Source organism: Solanum stenotomum, chromosome 10 (assembly GCF_019186545.1).
Source record: "Solanum stenotomum isolate F172 chromosome 10, ASM1918654v1, whole genome shotgun sequence".
NCBI lineage: Eukaryota > Viridiplantae > Streptophyta > Magnoliopsida > Solanales > Solanaceae > Solanum > Solanum stenotomum.
Window position 1 is genome coordinate 52,087,401 of NC_064291.1, and position 18,889 is coordinate 52,106,289.

General features: G+C 32.3%; 3 protein-coding genes across 7 annotated transcripts in view; 1 reads left to right on the forward strand and 2 right to left on the reverse strand.

The window, feature by feature from the left end:
• The window catches only part of LOC125878333 (GTP-binding protein YPTM2), a 182,990-nt gene extending 175,761 nt beyond the window's left edge, over positions 1-7,229 (forward strand). For all 5 annotated transcript variants that reach the window (XM_049559566.1, XM_049559568.1, XM_049559564.1 and 2 more), the window contains exons 2-9: positions 4,118-4,141; positions 5,320-5,392; positions 5,855-5,902; positions 5,989-6,036; positions 6,230-6,301; positions 6,390-6,545; positions 6,697-6,800; positions 6,892-7,229. In XM_049559566.1, coding sequence (XP_049415523.1) covers positions 4,128-4,141; positions 5,320-5,392; positions 5,855-5,902; positions 5,989-6,036; positions 6,230-6,301; positions 6,390-6,545; positions 6,697-6,800; positions 6,892-6,988 — 612 coding nt within the window. In that variant the 5' untranslated portion in view covers positions 4,118-4,127 and the 3' untranslated portion in view covers positions 6,989-7,229. The remainder of the gene's footprint in view (positions 1-4,117; positions 4,142-5,319; positions 5,393-5,854; positions 5,903-5,988; positions 6,037-6,229; positions 6,302-6,389; positions 6,546-6,696; positions 6,801-6,891) is intronic.
• A 211-nt stretch (positions 7,230-7,440) lies between these two features.
• LOC125878311 (pentatricopeptide repeat-containing protein At4g16835, mitochondrial) lies at positions 7,441-9,815 on the reverse strand. The gene has a single exon (XM_049559536.1). The coding sequence runs from the start codon at positions 9,609-9,611 to the stop codon at positions 7,569-7,571; it is 2,043 nt and encodes a 680-aa protein (XP_049415493.1). The 5' UTR covers positions 9,612-9,815; the 3' UTR covers positions 7,441-7,568.
• A 4,352-nt stretch (positions 9,816-14,167) lies between these two features.
• On the reverse strand, positions 14,168-15,965 carry LOC125878312 (phospholipase A1-Ibeta2, chloroplastic-like). Its single transcript, XM_049559537.1, has one exon. It carries the CDS (start codon positions 15,872-15,874, stop codon positions 14,222-14,224), a length of 1,653 nt encoding a protein of 550 aa, XP_049415494.1. The 5' UTR covers positions 15,875-15,965; the 3' UTR covers positions 14,168-14,221.
• Between the last annotated feature and the right edge of the window lie 2,924 nt (positions 15,966-18,889).

Genomic DNA, 18,889 nt, shown 5'->3' on the forward strand with positions numbered 1-18,889 from the left:
AATTTGTGGTCTCCTGGGATAACTGCGGGGGTATTTTTGATCCCAAAATGTAATGGAGGGTATAAGTGGTCTATTTCGCATAGTTCAGGGGCAATTTTGACCATTTTCTGTTTAATCAATAGTCGAGTTGTTTAAGATAAAGAAAATGAGATGATCACGTCAGAAAAAGGTCTGCTCCGTAAGATGGCTCTCTTAATCTGTCATGCACAATATATCGATGGACTTAAATCTTAATTACTATTGAGAATTATACATTTCATAGAGTATTTATCTTAGGGAAAAAGTAAAAATATATCTCGAACTATCGTAAATAGTATGCAAATATCCTTCGTCATATTTTTGGGACATTGGTGCCTCTGTCGTCTAAAAACTAAAGCATATATGCTCTAGTTTTTGGACGACAAAGACACCAATGTCGCAAAAGTATGACGAAAGGTATCTGCATATTTACAATAGTTCAGAGGTATATTTGTCATTTTCCTTTTTATCTTATTATTGGATGAAGTGTTAAAATTTCAAATAAAGATTCATATGTAGTATAATAAAACATAATCATGTAATGGCATAGAAATAGGAAGTGCGATATCTATACAAACAACATTCTTTTTTGGTGAAGGACAATTTTATATTCTGAGGCCAAATTATTATTGCGACATATCATTTGGCAATTTATTTTTTATTATTTATTCTAATCTCCCTTCAATAAATTAAACTCAAGATTAAGCTAATTTTATTTTTAAAACATTTAAAACTGAGTAAAATAAAATAAAAATAACTATTTTTTTTAAGGGAAAATTGTATGAAATAGCAAACTATTAATTAAAAAATGTTATAGTCATAGTTTATTTTATTCGTAATTCGCAGCAAACGTCCCATTTTTTTGTCATCTGGTTCGGTATACAATTAGCCATTTTCGGTATACAATTACTCATTCGGTGTACAAATGTATAAAATGTGTTTGTGTTTGTATAAAACGAGAGAAAAGTGTATATACAAATACAAATACATATATTTTCGTCCTATACACTTATAATTATACAAATACAGATCTTATTATACAAATTACAACGTATAAATGAATTTATAGAAAATTGATCAATTTGTATAAAATTGGATGTATCTAGTGAATTATACAAATCAAAAGTTCCATAGCAAATATAAAATTTGTTATGAAGCGCAATTATGCAAACTATAGCTATAACATACAAATATGATTTTTATGTTTGTTTTTAATCTTAATTTGGTAAATTGATAAATAAATTAAGATAAATACTTTTGATAACTCCTGATAATTACTCCATCTGTCCCTAATTACTTGTCCACTTTTTCTTTTATAGTTGTCCCCAATTACTTGTCAATTTTCACAAATCAAGAAAGAACAATTGTTTTTACCTATTATATCCTCAATTAAATGACTAATTACTTTGAAAAATGTAAAACTTTTCATCCAATTCATAATTAATAGGGGTAAAATAATAAACTCACTATGTCATTAATTATTTTCTTAATTATGTGTCAATTTAAAAATAAACAAATAATTAAGGAGGAATAACTGATATGGAACAGAAAGAGTACATTATTTTATTGGTAAAGGACAATTTTTATATTCTAAGAGCAAATTATTGCTACATATCATTTGGCACTTTTACAGCGCATTCCACTTCTGTACTCTTTTATACTCTCTCGATTTAAAAAAGAATGACTCAATCTTTTTTTTAGTTTATCTAAAAAAGAATGACTCATTTTTTTTTTTAATAGTAATACTTTAACTTTAACTTTCCATGCGTCATGTTTAAGATCATAAGATTAAATGACAATTTTGACACATTTGACATAACTTTAATTTAGAACCATAAGATTAAATTATTATTTTTTTCTTAAACTCCGTTCCAAATCAAACTAAGTCATTTTTTTAAAACGAAGGGAGTACCTTTTTTTAAAAAAGAAATATTCCTCTCAATTGCTTAAATAAAAATAGATTCCTTTAAGATAAACATAGATCGTCACAAAAAACAATTCATATAAAACTTTTCTCTAAAAGTTACTTTACAAAAAGCTTCTTTGAAAAGTAAACAAAAACCAAATTAAAATGTCACCTTACAATTAACTATCGTGATAACTAAGGTTTGTGTTTCACTTATTCCTAACGTTGGCCTAACTCTATCTAATTTAGACTTCTGGAATCATTATTAGTTTACGATCATTTGAAGATATTTCCTTTATATTTTTAGGTCTTTAATAACAGTCGATTTCATTTTATCACTTTAAGAGTCTTACAAATTTATTTATCACGACCAATTAAAAAGATTCCATGAATCCCTTTATTCTTGTTGTACGTTATTTTTGCTTTTTGCTGACTTAATTCCCTTTCATGTGAGGAAAAAAAAAACTTTTATTGATAATTTAATAATTTTCACTTTATAATTTGTGAAAAATTTAGCGTGTTGATAATTCTTCTGGCAAAATTTAATAGGGTCCATGAATCCCTTTATATTTTGTGAAAAATTTAGTGTGTTGATACTTCCTCCGTCCATTTTAATTGTCATGTAGCAATTTTCGAAAGTCAATTTGACTAATTTTTAAAGTTAAATTAGAATATATTAATTTGATATTTTAAACAAAAAATTTAGGTATTCAAAAGCTATATGAAAAGTACTATAAATTGCAATTTTTTATATATCAATACAATGAAAAAATGTGNAAAAAAAAAACTTTTATTGATAATTTAATAATTTTCACTTTATAATTTGTGAAAAATTTAGCGTGTTGATAATTCTTCTGGCAAAATTTAATAGGGTCCATGAATCCCTTTATATTTTGTGAAAAATTTAGTGTGTTGATACTTCCTCCGTCCATTTTAATTGTCATGTAACAATTTTCGAAGTCAATTTGATTAATTTTTAAAGTTAAATTAGATTATATTAATGATATTTTAAACAAAAAATTTAGATATTCAAAAGCTATATGAAAAGTACTATAAATTGCAATGTTTTACATAGCAATACGATGAAAAAATGTATCGTAAAATGTTAATCAAAATTCTTATAGTTTGATTCTAAAAAGAACTGCGATAATTAAAAATGGACGGAAGGAATAATTTATTTGGCAAAACTTGATGGGGGCAAAATGCGTACACGTAAATAACGCTTCTAAGAAATTCCCAATTGTCTGCTGCCATCCCAATTTCCAGAAGGGTAGAAAGCCTTGTATTAAATTACCAATATATCCTTTATAATTTTTTTTAAAAATTTCATTTGGAAGTAATAGAAATAAAATAAAATAAATTTACCATCATGTTGTAAGATACAATAGTTATTGTCATTTTGTATTTTCTTTATACTAGTATTCAAATAAATGAAAAAACAAAACAAACATTATGCTAATTAGGTTTTGTTTATCAAATATTGTGTAAATTTTTATCTGAACATTTTGATAACTTAATGATAGGATAAAATCTGCATATCAATGGGATTTCATTCATACATATTGTAATGTTAATAGTTGACTTTTGAATTGTGATCTTTTAAAATTATGATCTCGAATTCAAATTGAATGAGCACTCATTATTATCAAACATGACACCATATCGTATTATTTAAGTTAGTGTTGTTGGATTCCTTTCAATAGTCTATTAATCGTACATTTTTTTATTTTTTTTAAAAATAATATTTTTGAATCTATTTATGAAAAAAAAAGTCTCATAATTCTATAAATTTACATGAGTTTGAAATTGATAAAAATAGTAAAAAGAAATTAAAAATAAAATCGTCATATATAAAAATAGTAATCAACCTCTATGAATTCACAAACTATCAGTCAACGAAGGGTAAAAAAGGCTAAATTTTAGTAATTTGTTGATTGCCAGTCTGTTTGACCACGTGGCACACACCAATATAATTGCCACGTCACGCCAGTTTAGGCTTCTTTAAAAAGAAAATAATTGAGACTTGTTTTTGCCAAATCATTATTTCATCATTTTGTCTCTCCGAACTTTCTCTTCTCATTTTCTCCGGCGACCCTTTTTTACTCCGGTCAGTTATCCGCCGGAAAATCCTGAATTCTTGGTGTATTCATAGCTTCCTTGATTGTACCTTCTCTTCACCGATCTCAAACTTTAATTAGTCATCATGAATCCAGAATAGTAAGTTGTTCCTTTTTTACATCAAATTCGTTGTCTTTGGATTTGAATTTCGAATAGTATCTGCTGTTTTGTTGTTCATAAATTAGTTTTTTGATAACCCTTTTTAGATCTGTTTCAATTTTGCCTCCTGAAAAAGAAAAAAAGAGTCAAAAGTTTCCATCTTTGTTGGGTTTTTTTTGTTTCTGTATGGTTGTCTGTATGTGGGGTTGAGGGAATTTTCTAGATCGTATAACATATTTATTGATCGATTTTACCGTATTTGCGTTGACCCTTTTTTGTTCTTGGGATTATAATTATGTGAACTTGGTAAATTCCTAGTATCATGTATTTAGAATTTTTCAATATGTTTTACTTGAGGCGAGGGTCTGTAGGAAACAGTCTCTGTCTCTTTATCTTTACAAGGTAGGGTAAGGTTGCGTATATGAACCCCACTTGTAGGATTACACGGGGGTATGTTGTTGATGTGCTTAGAAACTTAGATGGGAGAATGGAACTGCTGAAACTATATTTGGAAAACTTAGGAATTAGTGAAAGATCATGTTTTTATTCCTAAATAAGCATTAGTTATAGTTATATATATGGTGATTTAATCTTTTTAAGCTTTATTTTAATGAGATTAGATAGTTATGTGGTTAATTATTAGCTATTGTACAAAGTTGGGAACTGAATTATGAAGGAAGGAGAATTTCATCTATTCATGACATGTGTTTAGAGAACTTTTATGTGTAATCGTGGTTATGTAATATGTAAGGTGTGTTCTCTTCCATAAATAGTCATATGCTAAAAGTTTGCTGCACTTGGTGAGAGTTAATATATAGCTTCTATTATAAAAGTTTGATCTTGGTTACATGACTGTATGATGCTGATGTCAAGATATTAAATCCATGTTCTGTACTTTCTAATTAAACCATTAAGACATGTGAGGATTCTAAATTTATTGGTTATTGCTTTCTGCATTTTCCCAGTTTTATGTGCTAAAACTTGTAGAAAATTGTAGAGGAAGAACTTCTGTTTAAAAATTTGGGACTTGATGAACATATGTTATTTTTCTAGATGTTAACTCAATAGGTGCAAAATTATCGCCATGTCAATATTGTGCTACATCAATCTAATTAACTGTTTTTCGGGATGTTTTATGAACTTCTGTAGCTCAACTGACATTATAATCTTACTTGCAGTGACTATCTTTTCAAGCTTTTGCTTATTGGAGATTCTGGTGTTGGCAAATCGTGTCTTCTCTTGAGATTTGCTGTAAGTTATTGTTGATTTATCTGACCATTATGCTTGCATACACCTGAAGAGTTTTCTCCTTTTGCACCGTATGTATTAGTTTCTTGCTTGTGGAACTTGTTTCCCCAGATATGCAAAGTATTTCTCCTTAGCATTGTGATTTTTGCAATCGTATCCCTTTTGCTGCTGGTTATCTCCTCTTGCGCTTTCCCCCCTCCTCAAATTAGAAAAAATATGTGCAGACAGATGCCTGTGTCTCTGTCTATGTGTAATTTTCTCTTCTCGTTTTGGTTGGTAAAAGTTCAACTTATGCAGGGTGGAACTGGTGAAAGCTTCTGGTTAACTAATCTTTGATTCGCGATTTGAATGTCATATGTGTAGTTCATTTGCCTTTTAAAACTGCCCCATTATTATATTGTAAAGATTGACAATCTTTGTGGAAGGAAATTGCTTTTCTTATTGTTACTTCTTTTCTCTTTTCAGGATGATTCATATCTTGAGAGTTACATCAGCACCATCGGTGTGGACTTTGTAAGAGAAACTTCCTGTTCTTTGTAATGTCTCATTTTAATAGTTCAGCGGGATATTAGTAACAATTGTCTTCTTTTTTCTTCTAGAAAATCCGCACAGTTGATCAGGATGGGAAAACCATTAAACTTCAAATTGTAAGTATCTAATTTTGACTTGGCCATTCATTAGAAGTTTGCGTGCATTTTGGTTGCTTACTATAGTCTGCTATGCTTACTTACTACAGATATATTACTTTATCTTAAATTGTGATCCATTCTCCGTTTGATTTTGTTCCTTTGAGAGGCTAATATCTTTTCTGATGCATTGTCTCCCCCCTCGTATATGCAGTGGGATACTGCTGGTCAAGAACGTTTTAGGACAATTACCAGCAGTTACTATCGTGGTGCACACGGCATAATTGTAAGTTTTGTGTTTCCTCACATGTTGTTTTCTGACATTGTACTATCCTCTCTGTCCCGAGGTCTTACTGTGATGGCATCTTTGTCAGGTGGTTTATGATGTAACCGATCAAGAGAGCTTCAATAATGTCAAGCAATGGTTAAGTGAAATAGATCGATATGCAAGTGATAATGTGAACAAACTTCTTGTTGGAAACAAGTGCGATCTCACAGCTCAGAAGGTGGTTTCTACAGAGACAGCTCAGGTAATCAATCCCCTACACTCCTTGATGTGAATATACTCCATCATTAGTGTATTGTTTTCCCCGTAAAGACTTAGTTACTTGAATAGTTTGTCCAACGATCCATTTACCTTGTTGAGCTGTATATCCTAATTGATGGACAACCATTTTGTAGGCTTTTGCTGATGAGATCGGCATCCCTTTCATGGAAACTAGTGCAAAAAATGCCACCAACGTAGAGCACGCTTTCATGGCTATGGCTGCTTCAATCAAGAACAGGTTTGGGAATTTTCAGTTGACGTTACTTTCATCATAGTTACAGTTTGCTCTTTTCGCGAATGGGAAACTTAATATCTTATGCATTTTGTAGAATGGCAAGCCAACCGGCATCAAACAATGCACGACCTCCAACTGTGCAGATCCGAGGACAACCTGTCAACCAAAAGAGCGGTTGCTGCTCATCTTGAAAAAGGACGAAGCTCGATGATGATTCTGATGTGTCATGTAAAATTAGTCTCTCTTAATGGCTTGATAGGAAGACTGTTCACTGTTATTACTTTCTTTCGACTCTTTATCGACACTCCATTCTTTTCAATCTATTTGGATAAACAATATGTAGAAAATCTAGGAATATTGGTGAATACTAGTATTTGCTTTCTATTCTTTGGACCTTCATCAAAATGATTTTATCTGCAATTGTGCAATCTTAGTTATTAGAGTGTTACTATGCTTATGTTTTTTCATATGTTGATTGTTCCTCCTCCTGAATCTCATACGCCATATAAGTTTTGATTATCAACATCAATCGAGAGAAGTTAACTCATCATGTATATGTGATAGCTTATCTCATCAGTATGGTATAAATTATGGGATAAATAATTCAAAAGAGGAAAAAATAATCTCAGGATTATTATACCTTATACCCCGCACCACCAAACCACATCTGACGAGACGTGCTAAAATCACAACAATCTCTCTTTTTCTCTTATATCGAATAAAGAATGAAACTTTCCCAATAATAAATGTTTTGTCACTCTTAAAAATAGTTTACCAGTAATCACCACAAGAACAAGTTCCATTTTTGAAATGGTGAAACCTAGTTGTATCTCTGACAATTATTTCCCTATTTTCTATTGCTGATATAACTTTAGTGGCTTGGTGGCAATCACCACAAACTCTGAGGTTCTTGAATATCCTAATTGGCATTCCTGGTGGCAATTTCATTAAACCAAAGGCAATGGCTAACTTCTCACTGTGCCACAGAAGTAGCTGCTCTTTCTGTTCCTCGCCTACATCGTGTAATGAAGAGTCGAGATCAGGTACATAACCTGCTAACTTCATTTTCTTCTCGAGATCTTTTAGTTTCATGCGTATGCTTTCGAGATCTGGATGAAGTCTATCCCCTGATCTGAACTCATGAACCACTCTCCCAACCTCCATCCAACTGTATCCTGGTGTTTTGATAACTTTGTTTTCTTTCATTGATTTCCGAACTTTAGAAACACCTTCCCATTGGTTCTTGGCTGCATAAACATTAGCAAGTTGAACATAGCCTGCTGCATTTGTAGGTTCAAGGCTAAGCAAGTTCTTGGCAGCAAACTCTGCCACTTCTAAGTTTCTGTGGATCCTACAAGCACCCAAAAGTGATCCAAATAGTGCTATATGGGGTTTGAATTGCATCTTTCTTATCAAATCCACAGCTTCATTTAGCTTTCCAGCTCGTCCAAGTAGATCGACCATACAAGTGTAATGGTCTGGTTTTGGCTTAACTCCATAATTATTCTGCATTTGCTCAAAATATTGAATACCGAGATTGACCAAACCTGCATGGTTACAGGCTGATAGAACTCCAACAAAGGTTATCCAATCTGGTTTTATTCCTTTACGCCTCATCTCATCAAACAAGTTGAGAGCCTTCTCGCTTTCCCCGTGTTGAGCATACCCTGAAATCATGGCGTTCCAAGTGACAACATCCTTTCTTGGCATCTCACGAAACAATTTCCAAGCATCCTCTAAAACTCCACACTTGCTATACATGCTAATCAATGAAGTCCCCACCGTCATATCCAAGTACAAAGGGGACTTCACGACATGCTGATGAACTTGCTTCCCCAATTTCAATGCAGATAAATTACTACAACCTAGTAAGAGACTACTCAACGTTGAGTCGTTCACCTTTATACCCAATCCCACCATTTTCTTTACCAGCTTCATACCATCCTCTGCTCTCCCATTCTCAATATAACCCGAAATCATGGTGTTCCACGTAACCATACTCTTCTCTTCCATCTCTTGAAACATCTTTTCCGCCATTTCAACATTTCCTGATCTCATATACCCCGTCACAATCGCTGTCCTAGCAATCACACCTTTCACAGGAGCTTCCTTAAACAACTCCAATGCTGATTCCAATTCCCCAGACTCAACATACCCAGCTACCATTGCATTCCAAGTAACCTCATTCCTCACCGGCATTACCCGAAACAACTCTTCCGCTTCACCCATCAGTCCATTTTGAGAGAACCCTGAAATCATGGTATTCCAGGAAGCAACATCTTTATCCGGCATTCGATCAAAGAAACTCTTAGCAGCCTGAATATCAGCATTTCTCCAATAACAAGCTAACAAAGTGTTATACGACACAACATTCGGTTCAGGAATTTTATCAAACAGTTGGCATGCTTCTTCAAGAAACCCATATTTTCTTGAAAACCCAGCCAAGATTGAATTCCACGTGATTACTGTCTTAACCTTCACACTCTCGAAAACTCTAAACGCAGAATCTAAATCCCCAGATCGAATAAAACTTGTAATTTTCTTGTTCGATAGTACCACATCATCGATTTCAAGATGCTCAGAGTGTCTTGTTTTGTACGAAAACTGACCATTTCTTGAAAATTTTACGTTATTGGAGGGTACCAAATGGGACTGGCGAGAAGATGGAGCTGCAGGCAATACTTCTGGGCTTGAAATGTCATCTGGCTTTCGATAAAAAGAGGTGTAAGAGATACAAAAATGGCGATTACATGACAAGAAAGGAAGGGACGAAAAGGAGTAAACTTTGCTTCTAAAGTGATGTTGATAGAACATTTGACATGTTTGGTACTGTGAGGGAAATTTTATTTTAAGGCTAACTAATTCGGAATTAATTTTAGAATGAATTTATTTTGGGATTATAACTTTATTTTTATCTCATGTTAAAAGTGGACAACCAACAAGAGGATGACAAAGTTTAGGGTTAAAAAAATAAATCAAAGTTCTAAGTTATTTATTTTTGTATGGATCTATTTTTTATATCAATAAAATCAATCGGTATTTGTGTCAAAAATCATTTTGATATATATAAATAATTTGGATTATAAATTTAAAATTTTTAACTTCGTATTTATATATAGGACATGATGAATCTCATTAAAATTTTGAGATCGTTTGATAAGGTGTATAAGAATAGTGTTAAATATGGTGTATTAGTTTTATTGACACTAGTTATGTTTGCATTAGATCTATTGAGATCCTTTCTTATGCAATTGTGGTTTGTTATATTAAAAATAATATGCATTATATAATTTTTAAAAGATATTTGTTAACTAAGATCAAACACCCTCAACAAATACGGTAGAAAGGATGTGAAAAGAATTTTGAGCGGAGATTGTATCTCTAACTATGCTAATGCATGACTTAAAATCTCTTGTGTTGCTGATGCTATGATTTTCCATGTATTAATCATACCGAGCATAATATCAAATAGAATGTATAACTAAGACACAAACATTAAAGGAGTGTATCAAACAAAGTTAATACACATATTCTAATGCCAAGTAATCTATCAAAAGCGAAAGCTGAACGAGTTGCAGGCTACTGGGTTTTTCCATTATATATAAATATACTTTCATATCTTATTCTGTAAATCTCATTTTCCTTAATCATATAGGAACCTATGATTCAAATTTTATCTTTACTAAACGACCCCCTTGAGTGGAAAAAATATTCTTTAAAAATATTTTGAGTAACGGAATATGAAAAAAATTGGAATATCAATCAAATCTTAGAATTCTAAGTATTTATTTTCTTCAAATGGGCTTCTCTTGTAGGCCTTCTCTTAGCCCACCAAATATTATCCATTTTAATGCATGACTATTTTCAAGTTTTTCACAAATTGTCCTTAGGGTGGTCTTTAATTTTTGCCATTCAGATTTTTGGTTTTAATTTTTTTNTCTTAGAATTCTAAGTATTAATTTTCGTATAAATTATAGGAACCACATATTATAAGTAATAAATAACATCCTATCCCTTCTAGTTTTCTATTTACCAAAAATCCTTTAAAAATAATGTTTGTGGAATACATAACATTGTGCACGGGATACATTAGGTTTGATACATTCCACATAGCGGGATACATAGCGTTGTGCACGGGATACATTAGGTTTGATACACTCCACATAGCGGGATACATAGCGTTGTGCACGGGATACAAGCGAGATACATAGCATTGTGCACGGGATACATAGCGTTTGATACATTCCACATAGCGGAATACATAGCGTTGTGCACGGGATACATGCAGGATACATAGGTAAATAAGGGATTTTTGAAAATTTTGAAATAAGTAGGGACAAATGGATATTAAGGTAAGTAAAGGAGTGTAGTTAAGTAATTTGTCCTTAATTTTCTTCAAATGGGCTTCTCTTGTAGGCCTTCTCTTAGCCCATCAAATATTATCCATTTTACTGCATGGCTATTTTCAAGTTTTTCACAAATTGTCCTTAGGGTGGTCTTTAATTTTTTCCATTCAGATTTTTGGTTTTAATTTTTTTAATATTCTCTAATTTAATTAAAAAAAAATTGAGATCATTGTACCCATAATTACTATGACCTAAATTCACTGGGCACAACTAATCTCGCAGACTAAACTTATTAGAAAATATTTTGCCTTAAGCCTAATTTCTTATTTGCAAGACAAGATTTTTAGAGAACTTATTTCATAAGTCATAACTTATGTTGCCCCGTGTCATAAGTTGACCATTAAATTTATGTCTTGAGGCATAACTTGGGTAACTAAAGTTCTTAAGCTTAGTTTCTTTTGAGCATAACTTACTTATGTCTTGCAAATTTTCATTTTTATTTTATTTTTCGTTATCAAGGACATTTTCTATCTTTATTACTTCAAACTCAAAAAAATAAAAATAAAAGACCAATAATTTTAAGGAGCAAAATTTAAAAACAACTCAAAATAAGGGCATTGTGCAAATGACCCGGTTATTATCTCAAATACTTTTTGGATCTACACCTACCTACAAGACTTAATTATTTAGGCATGTGTCTCAATAAATTTCATTAGTTTATGATGTAGAGAATTAATAAAAATACACACATGGATCCCTAGTTCATTTTTTTTAATTATTTAATACTACTCGGTGTTTAAAATATAATTTTAAAATCATGATCTTTACAGCAAGTACAACCACATTTTATTTTATTTTTTGTCTTTTCAAGTATTAATTGATGAGTTTATACATGCACGGTGGGCGCCGTATATTATGCCCATTCTACAACTATACACATTTTTTTTAACGATATATACAATTTCTTAACAATAATAATAATATCAGCCTCGCCAAGGACATGGTTGAGTGACAGAGAGGTGAGTCTTTGATGTGGGGAGATCTGAAATTGAATCTAGTTCTCGTTTGCTATTCAATCATGAGCTCATCACATGAGACTTTTCTAGTGCGATTTATATCTCAGGTGTTGCTTGCGAGCTATTGCACAATGAGTAGGTTATCACAAAGTGCTCATTAGAAAAGCAGAGATTGTGGATTGTCCCGGGGGTTCCAACAAAACACAAAATTGTAATGCCAATATTTTGTGTAATTTCATAAGTACGATCTAAATAAGACAATGTATATGCAAACTTACTCCTATTTTTATGAAGGTAAATATATTATTTTCGATAGACATTTATATATACAATTTGTTCAAGTTTTGTTATTCTTATATATATAAAAATAATTTATTAGGAAACATAAGCATCAAATGTTTAACAGCAATCCTATCAATAATTATATATTTATAACGTGGCTAGTTTAGAATTTAAAACTAAAAGACATTTAGCTATGAGCAGGTTGAATAAGCGTTAGTTTGTACACGTTGAAGGTGACACCAACCAATTATTTGGATCTAGTACTTGGATTAAGTGCTCATTAAACTAGTGGGCGTTGATGTTAGTTAATTAATTAATAAATAAAGTGACAGTCAATCATATTGTAATTAAATCTATGCAATAGGGAACACATTATTAGACTGTGGATGTTCAAAAGGTAAATGATCTATCGTGGGCAACACTATTATATGTGGTTGAATTGTAATTAAATCTATGCAATAGGGAACACATTATTAGTGTGTGGATGTTCAAAAGGTAAACGATCAATCGTGGGCAACACTATTATATGTGGTTGAATGCTGGTCAATTAAGAATGTCCACGTTTAGAAGATGAAAGTAGTAGAGATGAGAATTAAGAATACTCAGATGATTGTATGGGCATATTAAAAGAGAGATAACTAAGAATCAATTTACACAGGACAGGTGGGAGTGCCCTTCTGTGGCGGACATGATAGAAGAAGCGAGGTTGAGATGGTTAAGACATGTGGAAAAAAAGTGTGAGGATTCGCTAGCTAGTGAGGAGGTGTGAGAGGTTGGCTACAACAAGAGAAAAGAAGTAGAAATAGGTCAAAGAAGAAAAAAAAAAAAGGGGAGAGGGGAGGGGGGAGCTGATTACACCCAACATGATATAACTTTAATTGATTTCTTTTGCAACATCTTATAGACAAAACCTTCCACTTGTGTCAAGAGATGTCAATACTTATATATATATATATATATATATATTTTTTTTTTTAAATTATTATTATTATTATTTTTTATTATTATTATTATTTTTTTAAAAAAATAAATAAATAAAAATTTGACTTCTATATACAATGTAATTTTTCGACAAAGGGGTGTCGCTTGATACCTCCTTGCCAAGGGTGGGTCCACCCCTGCTTGTTTTGTACATTATTAATTTGTTGACTTTTTTTTCAAGAATGTGTATTAATAAATTCCACCATCATTAATATTGTAATATTTAAATCAAATTAATATTATATAACTATATCTTAGGTAAAACAACAAAATCCCGTGTAATGAGTCAGAAAAACTTATTATTTTGAGTGGTTCCACTCGTTTGTCAATAATACTCCATTATAACCAACATGGGTTTGTGATGTAATGGTGAGACTGTTTCACTTCTAATCAGAGGTCTTGAGTTTGAGTCTTGGGTATGGAGAAAATCATGTTTGGAGTGTCAATCTTGAATGGGCCTTGCAGTATGTGATCCGCATTTAGGTTAGGCTCCAATGTGGGCTCCGAACACGAGATAAGAAACCAAAAAAAATAAAAATACTCCATTATACTTGTTTCTCTTTGCTAAGTGAGCAAAATAACTATTGAATCTCTTCATTTCTTGCATTCTTTGTTCTTAATCCATTTTCATATGCAACTTGTGTGATAATCTTTCAGATTTTAGACCTTTCTTGTTATGTCTAATGTCATCAAAAGAAGAAAAAAAGAAGAGAACTAAGGAATAGTAATTATACAAATAGATAACATATACTTCTTAAATTTGTACAAGAAGCATACATATTCTTTCATCCCAATAAACTCAAGATGAAGGACTAGGCAAAACACTAGGACTAGGCAAACAACTAGGCCTAGAAAAAATAAATTCTCTATTAAGATTGAGATTACTCAAATCTTTACCCTTGTACAATTTCTTAATATTAGCACCTTGTTCATTTAACAACTTAGCTAGACTCCTCTTAGCATTTGGTCTAAATGATTCATTTGATCCCAAATATCCATCCACCAAATGCAAATATGCTTCCAAGTCATGACAACATGCAACATCTGCATCAGGTTTCAAAAATGGAGACTTTGTTGTGTCAACTCTCAATTCTGTGCCAACATGTGAATAAGCCCATGGCATGCTATTGTCAAGCAAGTTCAACACCCCCGAGGCTCCGGTGTCTCTTAGTTTCTTGTCTATTGCTTCGCTCACAAACATCCCTGGAACTTTAGTGATCACGTCTTGCTTGTTCACGATACGTAACACCTTAACGTTTTTGGACTCCAGACGATTCACGAAACCTTTGTTGCCTACTCGAGGGCCACCAAAGGAAAAAACTGCGACTGGTGGAGCATTTGGTGAACATGTACTTATGTCATCTGCTACTAGTAAAGCCAATGCAGCACCAAGACTATGTCCAGTTACTGTTATACTTAGTGACTCCCCTTTGTACATCTCAACAAGTCTTTTCACTTCATTTACAACAGATTCAGCTAAGCTTGGGATTTTAGCTCCACCTGTTTTGTACAAGCTCAAAAATCCACATTCTACTTTAGGTTGTGCGTCAACTAATTCATTTTCTCCCGGCATTTGAACGAGCACATCGCGGAGATTTTCCCCCCACTCAAGACACGTTGCAGTTCCCCGCAACGCGATGACAATATCCCTCCTCCCCATACGTTGGATCTCGGCTTTATCGTCGCATACCGCGACGTACCCGATCCAACTCGACCTCTGGGTCATCCACCCGAGGTCGGGTGCCACGTCATCCACCCACTTAGGAAGTCCAATGGATGACGTGGCGTAAAGACTCTTAGTCACCTTGTATGACCTATCAGGCAACGACACGTCCCTTGCCACGTGAGCGTTATCATTTGCTGACGTGGCGGGGTCGGAGTGGAAACAATGGTAAGCAGCCTGAATAAACTCCCCATACCGGACTAATTCTCGCCGGAGATTTTCGTCCAATGGATCAAGAAGTCCTAACCAATCTTTACAACCATGATACTCCTTCCACCTACTACCAAGATTGTTCCTTGGAGAATACTCCATTGATTTCGATGACAACATTCTATGTAACCTAATCAAATGCCTTGGTGACATTTCTTCAGCTGCTTTCATTTCAGGCCAAATTCTAGACAAATTTAGCCCTTCCAACAAGTTCCTTCCCCTGTTTTCCTCTGTTTTTTTCTCCTGTTTTCCTCTGTTTTCCCCTGTTTTCCCCTGTTTTTGAATTACCGGCTCCGGCTTCGCCTCCTTTTGCAAAAGCTTTTCAAGATTCGAGAGATGTATTTTCGTCATCTCTGTAGTTGTTGTTACTGGTGCAATTGTTGTTAAACTTTGTGCATTTATTGAACTAGCTCTAGTTATTGGTTTCAATGGTGATGAATAGCCATTGCATTTGAAACTGGCTCGCCGTGTCGAAAAAAAATGGACACCGGTCGCCGGAAGTGTTGCTGCCACCTGCATTTTTTGATTTTATAGAGAGAGAAAGAGGAAGATATTTGTATGATTTAGAGAGAGAAAAAGTCAATTGAGTTATGGGAGGAAGAAGAAGCTGTTAGTTGGAACTAAGATGGTGTAAAGGGTATATATAGAGGATAATATTTCAAGAATGGGGGTTCGAGGGGTATAGTTTTTGTTATATTTACGGAAATACCATATAGGATTAATTGAAATGCGGCTAATAAGAGGGGTAATTGTGGGAAAAAAAAGTTAATTAATTGACTACTCTGATTAAGAGCTTGAATTTGATGTCCGAAAAGTCTGCTTACACGGTCACGTTGTAATTAGACTAAAATAACCTTTCAGGTTTTACCAGTTTGTTTGTTTTTGACATTTAAATGTCAAATTTGCCCTTGATATGTTGACTAGTGACTGCAATTTATTTTATCGACTTTTCTTATTCACACTTCATAATCAATACCTTCGATTTGACAAAATAATAGATTTAAGAATTTTGTTTTCTGTTCATAAATGGACTGCCCTTTTCTTTTAAATGAATAAATAAATAAATATGGTTCCTAAAAAAGAAACACATTCATATGCATAGGGACGCATCTACAGAGTATTGAGGGTTTACCTGAATCCATCATTAATAAATTACGAAATATAATATTTGAGCCTTTTGATCTAAAATATAGAATTTGCGACTAGTTATAAGGAGAGAAAATGATATTTTTAAGTCATTGTTATGTCTCCAGTATTAATTTTCCAACCTCTTTGTCATGCCTTTTTTTCCATCTGTCAAGGAAGCTTCACCAAGCCAAAAGAGGAAATACAACAATTCAAAGCAATTTCATTTTCTCCAACAAAAAGATGTAGAGTTTTCTTTGTGATTTTAGATATTTTGTGTGTTCAACATGCAGAGTCGACATAATTAGGATATATTAATTAAGTTTCTGGTTCAGTTGAATTCAATACTATATAGCTTTAATTCAAACTTTGTATACTAAAATTTCAAATTCATATGTTTCAAATCCAGTTTTGTCTATGTTGACGAATACTATCATATATGTTGTCATAGTATTAGTTTTGTGCATGTCAAAGTCATAGTTGAAGAGGATAAGCATTGTGATGGTCATGGAGAAACAAATCCTTGAAGGAGTTGATGAAGTAAAACATTTGAATCTTGAAAAATCTTTAATTATTACAAGTTATAGGAATAGAATTTCAAAATGATTCAAGTCAATTATTTTAGTAAAATGGCTGCAAATTTAGGCAATAAAGTACTACATGCATGGTTTAATATCCTTTTATATAGGTTACTTCCATCTTTCTCTTTTTTTATTTATTTATTAAGCTCTATATATTTTGCTCTAACTTTATAATATAATGTTGCTTCCATTGAGCTTCGATGTACAAAAAGATGGTCTTATATTTTGAAAGTTGTATATTTTTTTTTATTTTTTAAAGTTGTATATTTCTGGTCCAATAGCACTTTATATACCTACGTACTTATTTGAAACTATTGAGTCTGCTAACTATATACGCTGCTTCTTTATAAAATGAACACGTATTCTAACAGATTCTTGCAAAAATGACGTGCACTATTTTAAAAAATAATCACACATTCTATGGACGGTTATCAATAGTTATCTTTTAATATCTTGATCGATAGTGCGGTGGAACCTTGGTTACAAGTTACAATAATGGGTTCGGAAGAATTTAACGACCTTGACTCAAAATCATGTATTTGTCTTTAAAAAAATTAATATGTTCTATGTATAATACAGTAAGTAAAGAGAATTATGATGCAGAACCTATAAAATAAAAATCATGGTTACATCACATGTATACAAATATACATAACAATATATCTAGTATAATCCCACAAAGTGGTACTGGTGGTTCCGTTATTGTGTACGTATAAAAATTAAACTCAATGAAAATACTCATTATTCTTTCTCTATGGTAGCAAAAGTGTGCATTTTATCTAACATTTATGAACTACAAGTTGCTCATCATGTTGCTCCAATTACATATGCTAATTAACACGAGGTCGATAATGGTTATATCGATATTTATCTTCCAAGATATATATGATCTTCGTCTATTGCTCTATCATTGACATTTCACGATACATTAACGACAATATTATAATTAGTCACAAAATAAATTTACAGATAAGCCTTTTTAAATATGATGTTTATAATCTTGAAAATAAGTCAGATTGTTTGTTATAACAAGACACAAGTAAATGTTATCTAATAGTGTAAAAATTTCCTATACTGACAATGTATATAACTTAAATTTTATCGCAAATTATCTCAACATTCTTTTTTTTAAGGGTCGGCAAGACTTGTTGGTGGATCTTGCATTTTCGTGAAGTCAATTTCATGGGCGGAAATGCTAAACATTTTATTATATTACATATATGGAAGTTTTTCACATATGAAAAGTACTCTACTATTTGCATTTTTCACGTTTTTACTTTTGTAAATAAAAAAAATACATATTGACCACACAAATAAAAAAATCTTTATGTAAGGTTTCCATCAATATATATGTATCTCCTTGCCAAAGCACTATAAATTTGAATGCTTTAGTGGACATATCTTTTGGTTCAAGCAAGTGCTCCAAGAAATGACCCTTCATAAATCATAATCATTCTTGTTGAGAAAGTGAAAAAAAAACTATAATGTTCACTTAAAATGCCAGAAAAAAAAAAATGAAAGAGAAGAGAAGTGCCCCAAATAACACAAGTATAAAAAAAGATTCCCACTAGCACTTATCAAGAGTTTTGAGGTTGACTTTTACAATTATTTCTTTAAAAAAATTGTACACCTTTTTTTTTTCCACTTTGTGTTGGAAAAGTGGAGAGGTTGAGTATATGTCCATCACTTGGTTTCTATTATTATTTATAAGAAAAATAACACTTTTATTTCACACGATAGAGTTTTATAAGAAAAATAACATTTTTATTTCACGCGATAGAGTTTTATAAAGTTTGTAAATCTCCATAAAATTCTATAGAGTGTTATT

Bases quoted from the DNA above. Each gene is read 5' to 3' on its own strand.
- LOC125878311 (XM_049559536.1), bottom strand. From the start codon at position 9,611: ATGTTCTATCAACATCACTTTAGAAGCAAAGTTTACTCCTTTTCGTCC.
- LOC125878312 (XM_049559537.1), bottom strand. From the start codon at position 15,874: ATGCAGGTGGCAGCAACACTTCCGGCGACCGGTGTCCATTTTTTTTCG.